Source organism: Podarcis vaucheri (genome assembly GCF_965113315.1).
Source record: "Podarcis vaucheri genome assembly, chromosome: 9".
NCBI classification, from domain to species: Eukaryota; Metazoa; Chordata; class Lepidosauria; order Squamata; family Lacertidae; genus Podarcis; species Podarcis vaucheri.
Window position 1 is genome coordinate 13,382,839 of NC_138767.1, and position 20,288 is coordinate 13,403,126.

The 20,288-nt window shown below is 47.5% G+C and overlaps 1 protein-coding gene across 1 annotated transcript in view; it reads right to left on the minus strand.

Moving 5' to 3' along the window:
• The window catches only part of PRKG2 (protein kinase cGMP-dependent 2), a 79,892-nt gene that overhangs the window by 5,003 nt on the left and 54,601 nt on the right, over positions 1-20,288 (minus strand). The window contains exons 12-18 of the mRNA XM_082236411.1: positions 17,063-17,199; positions 16,716-16,805; positions 13,496-13,637; positions 11,798-11,961; positions 10,045-10,167; positions 325-387; positions 32-98 (exon numbers count right to left, since the gene is read on the minus strand). Coding sequence (XP_082092537.1) covers positions 32-98; positions 325-387; positions 10,045-10,167; positions 11,798-11,961; positions 13,496-13,637; positions 16,716-16,805; positions 17,063-17,199 — 786 coding nt within the window. The remainder of the gene's footprint in view (positions 1-31; positions 99-324; positions 388-10,044; positions 10,168-11,797; positions 11,962-13,495; positions 13,638-16,715; positions 16,806-17,062; positions 17,200-20,288) is intronic.

Below are 20,288 nucleotides of genomic sequence, written 5' to 3' on the forward strand. Positions count from 1 at the left end.
TTAATGTCACATAGTATGACGTTCTCAGTACCTCTCTTTTTAAAGGAGACGTTAACTTCCTTGCCTTGAGTCCTTCCCAGTTAAAACCGTTCAGCCACCTGAGGAAGGAAGGTTGAGAACAAGAAGATCAGTGAAGCAGGCTTCAGTGGTTATAAGACAAGAGGCGCATCTGTCTTGGAAGGAAAGAACATCACACCTCCGTCCTGCCTTTCTGGCCACAAAAAGACTTCCATGTTTCTCCTCTGCTCTACAGCATCAGAGACAAAAGAAAGAGAAAAAGAAGCGACCCTGGTTTGCAAGGAACCCCGCCGTTCCTTTCCTTACCTATGCCTCTTAATATCATGGATACCATTCTTCAGATTTCCTAACCTCTCGGTAGGATTTTGCCTATAAACAAAACAAAACAAAAGCAAAGTCAATGCTCCATAATTTGAAAGCTTCGTAATTTAATAATACTATCACCTTCTGTGTTCTAATGCAATTCAACAGGTTGGATCACATATATATATATATATATTGTCAGGGGATGATTAGCTGCTTGTGCTTAAAATTGTGCCCCTTCAGAGTTTGTGCGGCCCCACAAACCTCTGTGTGTGACAGAGCTCCTCAGACATGTCTGCTCTAGTCACTAGTAGAGTCTGACAGTGGCTGCCTGCGGAAGCGCTTCCAGCAAAGAAGTTCCTTAACGGAAACACGTCTCCTGGACTCACGACGTGGCAGCTTCCGGCGAAGCATGGGTCTCCCTGCAGTTGCTTCTGACACCTCCCCGCTATTTTCGCTGGAAGTGTCTCTCACCCCTTTCTCTCCCCTGCTGTTTCCTGCCTGGGCTGCTGCGTCTCTCTCAGCATTACTGAGATCCTCCTCCAGAGACCCCTCGCTCCCCCTCCTTGTCCCTGCTTTAGCTGCTGACTCTCTCCCAGTCTCTGGGAGCCCTACCACCTCCCTTTCCTCTGATGTCAGTTCCCTGACATCCACCTCCCCTCCAGGGCCCCCTTCTCCCCCGCCCCTACTCTCTCCTCTGGGCGGTGAGGAGCTGAAACCCCGAAAAGAATCCTCTTCATCTTCAGACGTCTCGAACATTTCCCTCCATCGGTCTTCGTTCCGACTCGCTGAATCCTCCTCCACCTCGGAATCAGAGAACCCCTCCAACTCTTCTTCTTCGTCGGTGGTGGCGAAGTATTCCCTCCGGAACCTCGCCACTGGCTGGGGTTTACGAGGGAATCTCTGATGAAAAGTTTCAATCAAAACCTCGTCATCTACATCCTCTGCCCTGACCCAGGTGTTTTCCGACTCCGGCTCCCCTTCCCACATTACCAAATACTCTACTTGCTCTCCCTTCCACCTGGAATCGAGAATCTCCGCTACATGGTAGCTGTGTTCTTTTTCCTCCATAGCTGGTCCCCTATTGACCCTCCCCTCTCTGTCCCCTATATACGGTGACAGCAACGACCTGTGGAACACTGGGTGCAACTTCATGTGGTTCGGTAACCGGAGTCTGAAAGCCACTGGGTTGACCTGTTGCGTGACTTCAAATGGGCCCAGTCTTTTGGGTCTTAACTTCTTACAACCTCCTTTAAATGGTAACCCTTGGGTGGACAGCCACACCTGGTCCCCCACCCTAATGCTTTCCCCTTCCCTTCTGGTTTTGTCTGCCTGCCTCTTATATTCCTCCTTCGCCCTGTTTAAATTAAGTTGGAGCTGGCGATGGATCGCTTCCATTTCTTCAACGAACTGTTCTGCGGCTGGAACGCTCCAGTTCTCTCCTTCCCCCCCTGGGAAGGCTCGGGGATGACACCCGTGATTAGCCAAAAAAGGGCTCATCCCCGTGGACACGTTCTCTGCATTGTTGTAGGCAAATTCTGCCAACGCCAGCTTCTCCACCCAATCATTCTCTCTGTCATTCACATAACACCTCAAATATTGCTGGAGGACACCATTAGCTCTTTCCGCCTGCCCGTTGGTTTCTGGATGACGGGCAGTAGAGAAATTCACCTCTACATGCAATAAGCTCATGAGCTTCCTCCAGAACCTGGAAGTAAATTGTTTCCCTCGGTCAGAAACCACCCTCAAGGGGGCGCCATGCAGCCTAAACACATTTTCCACAAACAATTTAGCGGTTTCTTCCGCTGTGACCGCATGTGAGCAGGCTATAAAGTGGGCCATCTTGGTTAACAGGTCTACCACAACCATGATGGCTGTTTTCCCTTTGGACCTGGGCAGATCAGTCATGAAATCTATTGCCACTGCCTCCCATGGCCTTTCCGGCGTGGGTAGTGGTTCTAATAAACCTGCCGGTGCCCGCCTCTCCCCCTTGGCTCGTTGGCATCGGTCACACCCTCTCACATATTCCCGCACATCTTCCCTGACCTTGGGCCACCAGAATTCCCTGGTAACCAGCCACATGGTTTTGTGTTGCCCAAAATGCCCTGCTGTGGGGCTATCGTGCAGTTGCTTGAGTACCTTTTCCCTCAATTCCCCTTCAGGTATGTATAACGCTCCCTTGTAGTACAACGCCCCATTTCTCTCCTCAAAACCCCCGGGTTTGTCTCCCTCCCTCCTGAGACCCCTGAGTTTGTCCTGGGCGTATTCATCCTGCACCGTTCCCTCTACCAGTTCCCTTTGCCCCACCAATGCCGCCCCACACACCCAGCGGTCCTCGGGAATGACATGGGTCTCTTCGGGTGCACCCTCTCCCTCCAAATATTCAGGTTTGCGTGAGAGAGCGTCCGCCCTAACGTTCTCCTGGCCTGGTACGTAACAAATCTCAAAGTTAAATTTGGAGAACTCCTGGGCCCATCTCAACTGCCATTGGTTGAGCACTCGCGCAGTTCTCCAATACTCTAGATTCTTATGGTCCGTGCACACTTGCACCTTCTGTTGTGCACCAATTAGCAGGTGCCTCCATCTCCGGAAGGCCTCATGAATCGCAAGAAGTTCCCGGTCGTACACCGTGTAGTTCCTCTCAGATTTGTTCAGCTTTCGCGAAAAGAAGGCACACGGTCGCCACTCTGACCCCTCCTTCCCCGGCTGCAGAAGAAGCACCGCCCCTATGGCTCTGTCAGAAGCGTCTGTTTCGACCCTCAGCTTTTTTTGTAAATCCACATGTAGAAGTTGTTCATCAGAGGCGAAGGCCCTTTTCAGTTCCTCAAACGCTCGCTCCGCCTCCCCCGTCCAAACAAACTTCTTTTTACTGCTGAGACAGTCCGTGATGGGCGCCGTCAGGTGGGCGAAGTTTCGGATGAACTTACGATAAAAGTTTCCAAACCCTAGGAACCTCTGCACATCCTTCTTGGTCTTGGGTGTTTTCCATTCCAGCACCGCTTGAACCTTGCCGGGGTCCATGGCCAACCCCTTGTCTGACAAGCGGTACCCCAGGAATTCCACCTCCTTGGTATGAAACTGACACTTCTCCAGTTTCACCCACAGTCTGTTGGCTTGCAGCCTGCTCAACACTTCTCTGACGTCTCTCACATGTTGCTCCTCATTCTCCGAATACACCAACACGTCATCTAAGAAGGCCACGCAATTCTTGTAGAGCAAAGGCCCCAGTACGTGGTTCATGAAGGCTTGAAAACACGCGGAGCCTGTTTGTAATCCAAAAGGCATAACGAGGTATTCAAATGCCCCCAAAGGGGTGAACATGGTGGTCTTCCATTCATCCCCTTTCCTTATACGTATCAGGTTGTACGCCCCCCTTAGGTCCAGCTTTGTAAAAATCTTTCCTTTTCGCACCCTGGTCAAAATATCATCAATCCTGGGCATAGGAAAAGCCGCCGGCTCTGTCACTGCATTTAGGCGCCGAAAGTCACATACCACCCTCGGCTTGTCCGTGTTTTTTTTATCCACAAAAAACACTGGGCTACCCCCCGCTGCCTTGGACTCTCTGATGAAGCCTCTCTTCAGGTTCTTGTCAATGAACGCTCGCAACTCCTGCATTTCCCTGTCTGACATGGCATACAACTTGCCTACAGGAAGCTGTGCTCCAGGGAGTAAATTGATCTGGCAATCAAAGGGCCTATGCGGGGGTAGTTGGTCAGCTTCCTTCTCGCTGAACACGTCGCTGAGATCAGCATACTGTGGTGGCACCTTCCCCTTCCCCATTACTTCAGTCCCTGCTAGGGTGGCTTGGGCCCCTGCTGACCCCTTTTCCCCCCTGCAGTGTTCTAAGCAATGTGCTGAACCGAAGGAAACCACTCTTTGATGCCAGCCCACCAGCGGATCATGTAAGGCTAGCCAGCTCATTCCCAAAATAATGGGAGCGCCTCCCAAGGTGGCCACATTAAACGCTATCAGTTCTGTGTGCCTTGCCACCCTCATTATCATTGGGACGGTCTGCAAGCTAACTCCTCCTCCCAACAGTTCCCTGCCATCGATCGTGGTCACCTGCAGGGGGTTGCTTAAAGGGATAGTCTGTATCTGATGTTCAGCAGCAAACTCCTTGCTCATAAAATTGCAGGAGCTGCCTGAGTCCAACAGCGCCTTTATTTTTAGGGGGTGTCCATTTTGCAGCTCTAGCGACACTTCAATCACTAGAGCAGGTCGAGGAGCTTCTGGCACGGGCACTTTCACTGCTCTTTGGCCTGGCTGCAGTGCCCTGACGTTGGCAACCAGGCGTTGGCTTTTACCTGCTCCGTTTCTCCCTGCTCTCCCCCCTCAACTGCTCCCACCATCCCTTGCCATTCCTTCCTCTGGGGGCAGACTCTGGCAAAGTGGCCTGGCTGTTGGCAGAGATAGCATTTCCGGGCTCCCTTTCCCTCCTTCTTCGCCCCCTCACTGGGCTTTGAAACTGCGCGCGCGCGGGCTGTTCCGATTTCCATCGGCTCTGCCGGCGGGAAAGCTGGCTCAGGAATGTCTGGAATGCGTAACTCCTTCCAACGTTCCCCTCTCCCTTCCCGCCTCTCCAAGGCTCTTGCCTCCTGGCGCGCTCCAATGGTCAGCGCAGATTTGGTCAGCTGATCCATAGACACCGCCCTGGGGCTCCTGGCCAGCTCGTCTTTCACAGCTGAAGAAAGACCTTCTTCAAATAGCATCTGAATGGGTGCTGCCGCTAAATCCCACCCCAATCTGTGAATCAGCATGGTAAATTCAGTCCAGTACTCACGGACAGATCTGCTTCCCTGCTTGCAAGCCATTAGCTGTCTGCGCACCACCCCTTCCTCAATATCGCTGGAAAACATGATATCCATTGCACGAAAGAATTTCATAGTGTCCTTTAGGATATCGTTGTGCGTTGCCATCAGGGGTCGAACCCAGTCCCGCGCCCCCTTCTCAAGATGCCCAATTACGAAAGCAACTCGCGATTCCTCATCAGGGAACTCATCAAACTGCACATTCAGGGCATATTGCATCTCAGTCCTAAAGGCATGGTAATCCTTGGGGTCCCCCCCAAACTTCTGCACCAATCCTGGTACCTTTCTGGGGAACTGAGTGGTTCTCCCCTTTTTGTCAGCATCCTGAGCCCTTCTCTCCTCGAGCCTCGCCGTCTGCAGCGCAAGTTGGACCTCCAGAGCTTGATACCTTTCTTCCAAGCTTGGACCAGCTCCAACCCCTGCCTCTCCGGTTCCGGCTGGGTTGCTCATGATGCTTTCTCCTGCACAGGCAGCGTACAAAGACTGTCAGACTGCTGTCAGGGGATGATTAGCTGCTTGTGCTTAAAATTGTGCCCCTTCAGAGTTTGTGCGGCCCCACAAACCTCTGTGTGTGACAGAGCTCCTCAGACATGTCTGCTCTAGTCACTAGTAGAGTCTGACAGTGGCTGCCTGCGGAAGCGCTTCCAGCAAAGAAGTTCCTTAACGGAAACGCGTCTCCTGGACTCACGACGTGGCAGCTTCCGGCGAAGCATGGGTCTCCCTGCAGTTGCTTCTGACACCTCCCCGCTATTTTCGCTGGAAGTGTCTCTCACCCCTTTCTCTCCCCTGCTGTTTCCTGCCTGGGCTGCTGCGTCTCTCTCAGCATTACTGAGATCCTCCTCCAGAGACCCCTCGCTCCCCCTCCTTGTCCCTGCTTTAGCTGCTGACTCTCTCCCAGTCTCTGGGAGCCCTACCACCTCCCTTTCCTCTGATGTCAGTTCCCTGACATATATATATATATAGCACTACAGACAAAATCAGCAAAATCCTCCATAAACACAATATCAAAACAGCCTTCTGCACCAACCAAAAAATAGCCAATATCCTCAGAAACCCAAAAGACAAAATCCAGCTGGAAAACCAAGGGGTCTATGAAATACCCTGCAAAGTCTGCCCAGCCACGTACATTGGACAAACAAACAGACGAATAAATGCACGTATCGCAGAACACAAGAATGCCGTCAAAAAAGAAGAAAAAACTTCCTCTCTTTTCCAACACATGAAAGAAACAGGACACGAAATTAATTTTGCAGATTCCAAATTGCTCTTTAACATGGAACATCACCACAAGAGAATAATCATGGAAGCCATCGAGATAGAGAAACACCCTCACAACATGAACAAGCGTGACGACACGTCCCGCCTGCCAGACATCTGGAAATTAGCCCTCCCCACAAAAACCGACACCAGAACCAGAGGCACACAGAACGCCGTCACCAATCAACCACACCAGACCCAAACCCAGACCCTCTCCACAGACATATTACAGACTCCATCCAGTAGCCAAACTATAGTGGCACCTCCGGATGCTGCACCCCCCTGCAATCCCTACACAGATCTGGCTGGCACAAGGCACAAAACCACAGCTCGCCCCTATACACGAAGCCAAGCCAGAGCACAACTAAATGCAGCACAGCCATCTTCTCAGAAAAACTCTTCACAAGCTCAAGAGGTCAAGACACGAAAGCTTTAGCAACTAATCTACACTTAATGACCCACCCAGTGGTATTCAGAATATCACTCATGAAATCACTCAAGATATCCCTCAAGTAATTAAGGAACAAAAGAAGAAAAGGCACACTAATCTAGGAACTTCCTCTCTGCCCAGAACGTTGGAGGCTATACACCACACCCCTCAACAGTATTTATAGGAACTCAAACACCAGATTCTGCTCTGTTCCAGTAACAAGAAGCCGAAAGCACCAGCCTGAAGATGACGAGTGAGACCTCGTCGAAACGTCGCACAGACACCCCGACTCTTACACGGGAAGACACCCGAAGACACCAAAACCTGCATTCCTGTACCCGTGAAAATCTACGAAAGCATATATATATATATATATATATATGCATGCCTAAATCAGCCTTCCTCAACCTGGTACCCTTCAGTTGCCTGTTAGCAAACAGATCTGAAACTTCCAAGGGTTTCCCCCAGAAAACCTCCATTTGCACCAGCTTTATATTTAAAATCAAGGCAGAGAAACTTTCAGCATGACCTTATACATAACATGCTCTTGGTCCGCAGGAAGTGGGGCTGATTTCTAGTAATGTTCATTTTGTTGGGCTCCCTATATTTGCAAGTGCATGCATGTGCTCCCTACCCATGATTTGAAAGCCTTGGCAACTTCTCTCTCAAGTGAGAGATAGAGAAGAGTTATGAAAAATCAATGACATGCCACCATAAATGTATGGGAATAAGTGCATTTACATGTACCACACGTCCACAAAATGTCAAAACCTACAGGTGGTGCAAAATGGCCTTTGAAGCATGGCTCAGTTAAATAGTGGCAAAGTTTCCAGGTGCGCCTATATGGTCCCGTTTTCTCAATGAACCTGCCAATTCCTTGATGAAAGATCACTTTTACCAGTAAAACCTGAGCTGAAAGGGTACAGAGAGCAACAAAGCGGCCATGTTGATTCCTAGCCAGCCTTGAGACTCCCCTAGCCACATAGCAGGAAATTCTTCCCGAGCCTCCCCTCTGTGAAACAGGTTTAACAAATGTTGATAATGGATTATGGAGTCATGGCATTCACAGTATCAAAAGAATGACCCAGACTGGCCAGGAAAAGGCAATCAGCAAACATTAGCAGGGATCTTGACAGACAGAGGACAAGTCATAATCTCACAATTTCTAGTTATAGGTAGGTAGCCGTGTTGGTCCGCCGTAGTTGAAACAAAATAAAAAAAATCCTTCCAGTAGCACCTTAGAGACCAACTAAGTTTGTTATTGGTATGAGCTTTCGTGTGCATGCACAATTTTTCAGTTGGTGTCTAAGGTGCTACTGGAAGGATTTTGTTTATTTTGTTGTCAAATTTCTGTTGTAGACCGCCTCTTTCTGTGATGCTTGTATGATGCTTGTGGGTGGTCTTTGGCTAACGCACCCTTTCTCAACCTGTGGGTCCCCAAATGCTGGGGACCCACAGGTTGAGAACTGCTGGGCTAAGGGGTTGGGCAATTCCTACAGTCTTAAAAAGTTGTCACACACCTTTGTTCTGGGCTTTCTCGTCTCCTTGCATGGAGAGACTCTACTTGCAAACAGATCAATAGAGATCAGCAGCTTGCCTTGTTTTCTTTGTTGCCTCTGAAATATACTCTGAGTCGAGAGTGGGTTTCATGCTCTTTATTCAGCTCATAGTGGTGAGGAGGAATGGAAGTCCTCCCAGAATGTCTGCTTTATATACATTATTTACACAATGGGCCCCACTAGATTGGCTAATTCCAGGATTCTCATGTAGGCCAATCAGGTTGCGGATTCACTTCCACCTGGAGCTGGATTGGGTCGCTCCTGTGGACCAGACTGCTGCATTCTGGATCCTATTGTTCTAGGACCAATCAGGCTGCTGCATTCTGAATCCTATTGTTCTAGGACCAATCAGACTACTGCATTCTGACTCCTATTGTTCTAGGACCAATCAGACTGCTGTATTTTGGATCCTATTAAACTCAGTACATAACAGCATCACTGTTTCATCTCTGACCAAGATGAAAGGGATATCTTTTCTCTTGATAGGGGAGGGGGCCGAGGCTGTAAAAACCAAACCCCATTTTTCCCCCCACAACAGAAGAAATGATAAAAGCCAAAGGCGACGACTCATCCTTACTGCAAAGGGTGCAGCACCAATGCTCTGATCATTGCTACTTTGCACACTCAAGGTATAGCAGAGTAGAAGCTTCTTGTACGCCGTGTGCCATATTAAAACCGCTGCAGGCTTGTAGTTAATTATAAGACAGGAGGCTAAGAGCATGAACAGATTGGGGGTTCCTTCAGGACACTGAGGTGCTGAGTCAATGAATCCAGTCTGCTCGAAGTGGGGCAAACAGAAGACCTGGAAGAGAGGTCCTGGATCAGGGTCCATGTGCCCTTCTGCAGCAACCTTGATCTTCCAGTTTGCCTGGTCTTCTGTCTCTTTCTCTGGTGACAGATGCCCTGTCTCCAGGTGGTCTCCCATCTAGGTTCAGCCAAGATCTGGGCTGGCTCAGCTTCAGCAAGGCCATTGAATCACCTGCCTTTTTTTTTTTTTTTAACTTCCATGTGCAATGGACTTGCAAGAATGGGATGTGCCCATCCCAAAGTCCCAAGAAGCAGGCCTCCAAAAACAAGGTAAAGGCCTCAGAACCTCAGCCTTCAAGGGGCAAATTGGCAGCAACTTCCAGTTCACGTCTTCGGTTTTATGTTGGTTGCCTAGCAACTTGCGAGGAAGATTTTAATGTGAGCAGGGAAGCCAAAATGCAGTTGATTAACACAGAAACAAGTGCAGCCTAATCTGAAGAGAAGAGTCGGGGAGACAGCAGGCCCCAGTGAGGCTTTGGGTCTGGGCAAAAGTTGCCTGAGCATAAATAGGCAGCCTGGCTATAGACTTTGATTGTGCATATCTACCTTCACTCAGAATGCCCAAAGTGGACATCAAGCAATTCCATGCAATACTTGAATGGAATTGCCCTGTAAAATTAATAAAGTATCTCACACCCGGTAAACATTAAGCAAATAATGCATTTTTTACAAAACAAAAACTTAACACCCTCAGTTTAATAGTTAACACCCAAACATCTTAGCAGGATCTTTTTTGCTTCAAAAGAGAGAAAAGATAGGTTTTGGCTTAAGTTTAACAAGCTTTGATTTTTGGGCGCCTGGCAGAATGTAACACGGCTAAAGTATTCTTTTCACACCTTCGCGACAAAATTGCCCTCCTCACCTGCAGAGCCGTCGAATCAAATCTTCAGGCCGCTTTGTGATTATCCTGGGAAAATCCAGCCTTTCGACGCCTTTCAGAATCAAATTGTAGGTCATCATTTGATCGACCCCAGAAAATGGAGGACTAGAGTAAATGTCACGATTTTTAGAAATGCATTGGGCGCGGGGGGTGGGGGGAGGAGAAAAAGAAAAAAATATATGCTCGAGTAAAAAGGAGTTAGTAATGACAAAAGAGAAATTCTATTTTAGGTACAGGTAAAATTTGCAGAAAGCTGTTTTACAGGAAGTCTCACTAATTGTCCTAGAGGCCCAGTATTATCTACTTTGACTGGTAGCAGCAATCCAGGGTCTCTTCCACCGGGTTGGACTAGATGACCCTTGTAGTCCCTTCCAACTCTTTACAATTCTATGAATCTATGACCTGCTACCTGGTGCTTTTAAATGAAGATACTGGGGATTGAACCTGGGGGTTCTTGTTTGCAAAGCAGATGCTCTACCACTGAGCTATATTATTTCCTGTTTAATGCCCATGCAAATCTGAAGGAAGGAAGGAAGGAAGGAAGGAAGGAAGGAAGGAAGGAAGGAAGGAGAAGGGAGAAAGCTAGACCCCCTAACAGTTTGGCTACACTGAACCTTAAACAGAGATCATTCTGAAATATGAATGTATTATTACGGATTCGTGGGGGCCCTGCCTTCCCCTAGGTTTCTGGGTGCTGAGGTTTAACTAGTGTTTTAAGAATCAAGGTGAGCAGATAGGTGTCGGATTTAGCAGTGTAAAAATTCAGGCTAAGCTTCTGTTCCCGACCGGGGCATTGTCTGAGGGGGGGAGTTATTAAGAAGTGCAAAGAGAGATCCTTGAGTCTGGGCAAACAGGAGTTGCCAGGGTTATGGTGAGCGGTGACTGAGACAGAAGGGATTGGGCAAGGGGGTTTGTTGGAAGAAGATGGAGGAAGTAGGAGAGATGAAGGAGAAGAAGCCAATTGGTGAGTGGCCAATTGGTGGCCTTAGGGCTGATTTCAGTCCTCTGACAACTGGATCCCACCCTCTCTGAAATATACTCAGAGTTGCAAAGTGATTTCATGCTCTTTATTCAGCTCATAGTGGTGAGGAGGAATGAATGAAAGTCCCCTCAAAGTATCTGCTTTATATACATTACTTACACAATGGGCTGCACATGATTGGCTAATTCTGGAATTCTCCTGTAAGCCAATCAGGTTGTGGATTCACTTCTATCTGGAGCATGATTGGGTGGTTCCTGCCAACCAATCATGCTGCTGCATTGTTCTAGGACCAATCAGACTGCTGCATTTTGGATCCTATTGTTCTAGGACCAATCAGACTGCTGCAGTTTGGATCCTATTCAACTCAGTACATACCACTCTCATTACATCCCCCCCCCACCAGGACAGGGGGCAAGACAGAAAGCAGGGGGTTCAAGAAAATGGGAGAGAGAAAGAGGGTGGCAGAAAGAGAGAAAAAGGACTGGCCCCTCCCACTTTTGGCTCTGTCCCCACCTACAAATGGCGTCACCCCTGCCCACTGCTGGCATGTAGGCCCCCCTCCCCAATTATTTCCACAGAAGCAGCTCTCAATTTTTTTAAAAAAAGCTTCCTCGAACCCAGCTATAAAGTGTGGGCTCTACAATATGGACTCTCCCCATAATATAATAACCAAGCAAAACAACAGCAAATAACCTATTTGTGTAAAGAGTTCATAGAAGCAGTGATTCCTGAGGTAACTGACTTGGCACTTACTTTCCTGTCAGCAGCTCATACACTAGGATACCAAGAGACCAGAAGTCCACGCTGAAATCGTGTCCTTTATTCAGGATGACTTCAGGGGCAACGTACTCAGGAGTCCCGCAGAACGTCCAGGTCTTTTGTCCAGCTCCAATCTTCTTAGCGAACCCAAAATCAACCTCAGGGGGTGGAAGAGCAAATACTATCATCAGACAGTGAGGCATTTAGCTTTGGCTGTTCTCATTTGCAGCATCTAGCCCATGCTGGCTTTGTGCAACTCAGGGCATTTACAAGTGGGCTTTGGAAGGCCAAGGGAAGTGGGATGCTACCTTGGTTCTCAAACTTAATCCGTTCCGGAAGTCCGTTCCAAAACCAAAGCATTTCTAAAACCAAGGCGCACTTTCCCACAGAAAGTAATGCAAAATGGATTAGTCCGTTCCAGACTTTTAAAAGCAACCTCTAAAACAGCAATTGAACATGGATTTTACTATCTAATGAGACCACTGATCCATAAAATGAAAGCAATAAACAATGTACTGTGGTCACACAATCAATCAATCAATCAGCAGCTGAACTGGGTTCCACACAGTCACAAAAACAAAAGAGCCATAAAAATGCAAAATAAATAGCAAAAACAGACAGACCTCAGCGTAACACTCAAAATGGAAGCGTAACACTCAAAACGGAGCACATTCAGCTTCCAAAAAATGTTCGCAAACTGGAACACTTACTTCCGGGTTTGCAGTGTTTGGGTTCCAAGTTGTTTGAGTCCCAAGGCGTTTGAAAACCAAGGTACCACTGTACTTAAAATGTACAGGATGGCGAAAGGTTGCTTTTCTCTTCCATCTGTTCTGCTCCCTCTGGCAGCTTGGTGCCTACACTGACTTCCAGAAAAGCCTTTTACTGCCCCAGCGCATAGTTAAATTATGGAACTCGTTTCCACAGGAGGCAGTGACACTGGTCCTGCTAGCTAGGGATGATGGGAGTTGTAGTCCAGGCTGGAGACCCCAGTTTGGGAAACCCTGGTCTACCCGAACCAGTAGCAGCTCTCCATGGTTTCGGTCAAAAGTCTTTCCCAGCCCAACTTGTAGACACCAGGGGTTGAATCTTGACCTTAGCATACATACTGAGCTATGGGCCTTCCATTATCCTATTTTCACCTTAGCATTTTGAGGGGGTATTTTGGTTCTTCTGCACACAGGTATGTCAAGAACCTATGAAGAGTCTGCGTGAAAATATGGATGTAATTCGTCAATCGGAAACTGGGTGGTCCATAGAAGGAGGAGATTACAAGTGGCTTGCTGGTTTCCATCCTCACTCTACCTGAGTGGAGTGCAAGGAAGTTTCCTTTTTTTGTGAATGTCTCCTTTGACTTTGGGCTGGTAAACTATATTCCTCAGAGGCCCAGATCTGACCCAGGAGGCCTCCCACAATTGCTGACCTCAAGGATCATTCCTTCCGCTTAGACCATGCACGCAATTTACAGGAAGATTCTTGTGAATTAAAATTGTAACCTGGGAGGAAGGGGGTGGAATCGACACACCCAGGGGAATAATATTCCTTCCTAACCCTCGGGTTGAGGGCGACAGAGGCTTCAAGGATTAAGTGCTCTTAAAAATTCCCTTTAATGGGCATGGCACTGGATGAAAAGCAAGCTTCTCTCTGCAGTACAGTTATGGGCATTAAAGAAAAACAAACCAACCACAACCTCACCAGCTTTATATATCCTTGAGCGTCCAAAATTAAATTTTCGGGCTTCAAGTCCCTGTAGATCACACTGATGTAATGCAAATATTCGACGGCTTCCGTCACACATCCAACACAGAACTTTGTAGTGGTTTCATCAAAGCTCCCTCTGAAATAAAGCAAACATTTCCCATCTTTTTCACACTGGCTGTAGTTCCTCCATATCCCATGCAATCCTTGAGCTCCAGAAATCAAGATCCTCTCTCACACACACATTTTATTTGATACAAGGAGAGCTCTGTCTAAATAAGCAGGTCTGAGGCTGTAGTATATAGCCTGAGGGCTCCTATAGATTTCATTTTCATTGCACATTCATGATTATTTGTGCTCATGATGCTATTGTGGGGTGGTCATGCCCAAAACCACTTTCAATACTATTCGTGTGTGCAAACATTTGGCGGCAGTCACACTGCTTCATTACCAGTCAGTTTGTATCGAAGAACTTCCTGTTGAAATCATTCAACTTCTTAATACCTCAGGTTAAGAACATAATTCGTTCTGGAGGTCTGTTCTTAACCTGAAACTGTTCTTAACCTGAGGTACCACTTTAGCTAATGGGGCCTCCCACTGCTGCCGGAGCACGATTTCTGTTCTTATCCTGAAGCAAAGTTCTTAACCCGAGGTACTATTCCTGGGTTAGCGGAGTCTGTAACCTGAAGCGTATGTAACCTGCAGAGTCTGTAACCCGAGGTACCACTGTACCAGAAATGTTCTGTGATGTATTTTCTCCTGCTCCAGAGGGTAGGCCTCAAACCGATGGCTTCAAGTTGCAAGACAGGAGATTCTGACTTAGCATCAGGAAGAAGTTTCCAACAGCAAGAGCTGTTTGACAGGGGAATGGACCAGTGGCGTAGCGTGGGTTGTCAGCACCCGGGGCAAGGCAAGGAATTTGTGCCCCCTAACCCATGGATTTGTGCCCCCAAATCCGTGGATTTGTGCCCCCTAACCCTAACCCCCAGATGTTGCGCCCGGTGCAGTCGGCCCCCCCTGCACCCCCCACGCTACGCCACTGGAATGGACTCCCTCCGGAGGTAATCATCATCATCATCATCATCATCACCATCATTTATTATTTATACCCCAACCATCTGGCTGGGCTTCCCCAGCCACTCTGGGCGGCTTCCAACAAAATACAGTGGTACCTCGGGTTAAGTACCAAGATATGTTATGGGGGAAAAATAAGTTGGTTTTTATCTCAAGTTACAGTTATTAGGTTGGATTTAGCAGCTTCCCTCCCACCCCAACTCCCCAAGCAACAGAAACTGAGCTCGAAGTGTCTTCCAAACAACAGATCCCCTTCCAAAACATGTCATTATCACTGAGATGAGTGCCAGAGCGACCCATCCCGTCGTAAAACAGATCTGGCTTTTGAAGCACATTCCTGGTGTGTTTGAAAACATAGCCTATGAAATAGAAGTACAGTGGTACCTCGGGTTAAGTACTTAATTCGTTCCGGAGATTCGTTCTTAACCTGAAACTGTTCTTAACCTGAAGCACCACTTTAGCTAATGGAGCCTCCTGCTGCTGCCGTTGCGCCGCCGGAGCACAATTTCTGTTCTCATCCTGAAGCAAAGTTCTTAACCCGAGGTACTATTTCTGGGTTAGCAGAGTCTGTAACCTGAAGCGTATGTAACCCGAGGTACCACTGTATTAATCTCCTCCACTGGAGATTTTTAAGCCGAGGTTGAATGGCCATCTGTCAAGGATTCTTTAGTTGAGATTCCTGCATTGGACTAAATGATCCTGGAAGTCCCTTCAAACTCTGATTTTATGATTCTCCTACTTTGGTTACCCTTTAGCCCCTCTGGACAGCAATAATGTGCTAGCACTGGGGAAGCACTGCAGAGCAAACTAAAGCAGCACAAATTCACCACTAACGCATTAATATTGTGTCAAGAACTTGTAAAATGCACCTGCAACAAAACACAGGTCTGGAGTGTGGGATGTAAACACAGGAGCAGTCAATGACAACATTCCTAGAGTGTACATGTTAGAACATGGGGAGGGATGTCTGTCCAGCAAGCAGGTAAACTTCCTGGGGACGGACTTCCTCCGCATGTGGCCAGAGGTAGTTGTGGCCTCACCTGTGCAGGTAATGACAAAAGCACAGGGCAGGCAGCCATCTCTCTCTCTCTCTGCCATCTTCCTTCGATGAGGAAACATCTAAGGATGCTCTCTTGGCTCCCAGGCAAGAGAGGAGATAAGGTCTATCTTGCTACAAGATAGATTCTGAATGTATGTAACCTTTTTAAGCTGTCTGCATTCTGGGATCATATTGTGAACAGAATGTGAGTAAACTCTTTTATACTTTTATAAAGACTGTGTTGTGTCTTGTATTTTAAGAGGGAACAGAGGGGAAATTACCAGAGTAATTATTATAGAGGTTCTAGCGAACCTGGGCACACGTTACCGTCGCGAACGTAAAGGGGAATGTCTATAAACTCTGCTGATATTTTGGGAACTTGTTAGCACAAGTTGGATAAGGATATAATCCCACAATATATCCTCTCCTGCACCCCAGAACATTCCCACATGGAGGGGCCCCTATTGCAAGTTTATGAAACATTTTAGTAATTTCAAAACCCCTTGTCTAGAGACCATGCGAGAAACTTCCCCACGGGTAGTGTGGTGTAGTGGTTAGAGTGTTGGACTAGGACCTGGAAGACCAGGGTTCAAATGGCCATGAAGCTCGCTGGGTGACGTTGGGCCAGTCACTCGCTTTCGGCCTCACCTACCTCACAGGGTTGTTGTGAGGGAAAAAATGGGGAGGAGGGAAACTATGTTCGCCAGCTCCTTGGAGGAAAGGTTAATAATAATAATAATAATAATAATAATAATAAGCCACCCATTTGTCTGGGTGGCTCCCAACAAAATACAATAAAATTCCAACCATTAAAAACTTCCCTTGAGATGTCTTCTAAAAGTCAAATAGTTGTCAATCTGTTTGACATCTGATGGGAGGGCATTCCACAAGGTGGGATACAAATGTAATAATAATAAAATAAAAATAAAATAAAATAAAAATAAAAAGATAACTCACATTGCCCTGTTAAGTTTCTAAAAACCTGTAGTCTGTACACAGCCCCACTGAGCATGGATCTCAAGGCATGCTTCTTTCTTTCTTTCTAAATCATTTTTTTAAAAGTTATTCTTCAGGTAGAAAACAAAAAAAATGATTAATTATTACCTGTCTCTTAGGATACTCCACAGCTCACCACCAAGACAGGCTTCCAAGAGCATGTAAACGTATTTGTTGTCTTTGAAAGTGCGGTACAATCTGAAGGGAATTGATGGGGAAATCAATCAGTCAATTAAAATTATTTGTAGGCTATCCTTTATGAGCAAAACTCACTCAGGACGATTTACACAATAACAAATTTGTTTATTAAAAATACAATTTCCAGGGGAAAATAATAATACAATGCAAAACCTCCCATAAAACGCTGGAAAATTATTAAGCTAAAGCATACCTGGGCTGTGTCATTTTCTATAACAGTGGTTAAAGCTGAATAGAAAACAGAGAAAGCAATTTACTTCACAATGAAGGGAGAGCAGGCTTCTTCTAGAATTTTCTTTTCGGAGTGAATGTGCTCCTGCTGTTTGGTATCCACTATGTGTTTCTTCTTGATACATTTCATGGCAAATGCTATGTTCTCGTTCTTCACTTTCACCTGAGTTGACATTAGGGGGAAAAAACAGTTTAAAGGGGCTACACAATCATAAGCTCCCACCCTCCCCTGGTCCCTCAATTTTTTGCAAACAGAACAGAATGATACGTGCTGACCATAATGGAAATTATGTTGTTAGGAAAGGGGTTCTCGTCCATATATGCTATAACCCTACAATTAACAAGAATTTTGGAGAAAAATGCCCTTCAATAGGATTGGTTTTGTCTAAGACAGTGGTGTCCAAACTTTTTTCAAAGAGGGCCAGATTTGATGAAGTGAAGGGCCATGGGAGCCGACCTTTAGGACCGATGTTGTTGAGGATTTTTTAGGATTTTACCCCAGGAAATAAACTGCCACAGGGGCCGGATAAAACCAATTGGCTCGCCGGGTTACGCCCCCGAAACGGACTTTGGACATGCCTATGTGATGTTACCATATGAGAGTGCTGGAGGTGAAATGGTTAAAGTGTTGGGAAAAAGCAGCAATGCAAAAGCCAGCTGCAGGTGGCTGGAATGCAAAACAGGATGTTGATGTCTGGAACTGTACTAGTGGGAAAAGGGGGCAGTCTATTCTCTGTACTGAGCACCGGATGTTAGCTCAGAGTGTCATCTGACCTGTACTGGAAGTACAGGGGTGGAGTTGTGACTCTACTGCTGGAGTCTGGAGAGTGCAGACACGTTTCTCTGTACTGCTGAAATGACAGGAATAAAGACATGTAAATAGGCTCCTGTCTGTCTCTTTTCCCCTCCCTGGGGGAAAGCAGGGAGGAGGGAGGAGGGTGTGTTCTTCTCACGTTTGAGGGGGATTGCGGATTTGTGGCCTTGCCTGTATCCTGCCTGGAGACGCAGATGGGAAGGTCAACAAGTATCTCAGCCGATTGCCTGGAGTGAGGCCAGTTACCTCTGACTGCGTGCTGAGAATACTGACATAAACAAATTACCCAATCAGAACCCAGGGGGTGGAGCCAGAGGGACTATAAAACCAGCTCTGGGAGGGGCGAAAGGGGAGTTCGTTGGGAGTTGGGTGGTTGGTTGGAGTGGGAGTGAATTGGGATAGAGTTTGTGGGTAGGTTGAGTTAGTGTAGCAAAATAGGCTGAGTCAGGAACAGTTAGGGGCTAGGAAGACAAGTCAATATCTGAGAGGTGGTTTAGTGAGTGAGAGCAGGTAGCGGAAGTTATAGGTCTGGATAGGCACCCCATGATTGTAATTGACAGATACTGTTTATGAAACCACATGCTTGTTAAACTGCAATAAATAAACAGAAGTTTATGTTCCAATTTAACCCTGACTGGACTCAGTATTGTACCAGGTAGGGCCTGGGTGGTCGCAGCGAGAAATAAAGTGGTGGCACAGGGATCAATAGACGGTGAAACGTCCGGGGATCCTGTGTGATTGCCACAGCCTGCTCTAAGATATTCGGGGGGGGGGGAGGAGCGCTATAGGATCAATCATCCACAGAATATGAAGCTATGGAAAGCCACTAGACCTGAGGATTTAACACGTGAGAACTGCAACAAAGTGTGGCAATATGACATGCTGCCATTCAAGATTCCAGCCGGTCAATTCCACTCCTTACTTTTCTTTTGTTTTCAGCATTCTATTGGCCATTGAGCACGCTCAGTCCTCATTGGGTAGTTTGCTCTCTCCCCCGCCCCCAATCACTTAGGATTTTATTCATAAAGGTTTTTATCATTCTGGAATCCCTATTCCCACACTGCTGGTATCTCCCTCTTGTGCAATGGCAATCACAACCTGAACATTAGAAATGGGTGGCGGGGGATATGATTGATTGGTTTGACCCAATTAACTGCAATGAGTCTTAGCCTGTTTATATATTTGGAGGAATCCGCCAGCCAGCCAACTGCTGCCCCCTCCCCAGCATTGGCAACTTGTGAGATGTGCTGATTGCCAGTGTAATGGAAGGTAGTTGTTAGGGAGAATGAGAGAGGAGCTACTGTTTCTCGCAAGTGCTCAATGACACATGCAGGCGCACCAAGCTCCAGCCAAAGCCCTGCAATGCTGCCATCATGACGCACCCGTCACGATGCCTGCAGCGTGGCCATAGGCGAAGAGGCTGGAAGGCAGGTGGCGAGTCTTGGTTCACCACAAACTTGGCCTTCGCCAACAGTGTGACACAGCAGCTAAAAAAGCCAATGCAAATCTGGGCTGCATCAATAGGAGTATAGCATCTAGATCAAGGGAAGTAATAGTGCCACTGTATTCTGCTCTGGTCAGACCTCACCTGGAGTACTGTGTCCAGTTCTGGGCACCACAGTTCAAGAAGGACACTGACAAACTGGAACGTGTCCAGAGGAGGGCAACCAAAATGGTCAAAGGCCTGGAAACGATGCCTTATGAGGAACGGCTAAGGGAGCTGGGCATGTTTAGCCTGGAGAAGAGGAGGTTAAGGGGTGATATGGTAGCCATGTTCAAATATATAAAAGGATGTCACACAGAGGAGGGAGAAAGGTTGTTTTCTGCTGCTCCAGAGAAGCGGACACGGAGCAATGGATCCAAACTACAAGAAAGAAGATTCCACCTAAACATTAGGAAGAACTTCCTGACAGTAAGAGGGATTCGACAGTGGAATTTGCTGCCAAGGAGTGTGGTGGAGTCTCCTACTTTGGAGGTCTTTACGCAGAGGCTTGACAACCATATGTCAGGAGTGCTCTGATTGTGTTTCCTGCTTGGCAGGGAGTTGGACTCGATGGCCCTTGTGGTCTCTTCCAACTCTATCATTCTATGATTCTATGATTCTATGAGTCAGCATGCGGGCAGCAAAGCCTCGGATTGGCTGGCTGCTGGCACCAATCAAAGCCCAGCTCCCTTCCTCCGTGGGGCGGGGAGAAGCCAGGAGGAAGGAGGGAGGAGGCGCCGCTGCGGTGTGTGTGTGGAAAATGGCACCCAAAAAATTAGCAAAGAAAAAATGGCGCAGCCCGAATGATCACACTGATCCAAGCAGTGATTCCAGGACCGTCCGCGGGCCGGATCCAGAGGGCAATTGGGCCTGATCCGGCCCGCGGACCTTAGGTTGCCAACCCCTGCGCTAGAGAATGCACTTGAAAATATGGGAATCCTGAGGCCCTAGGAAA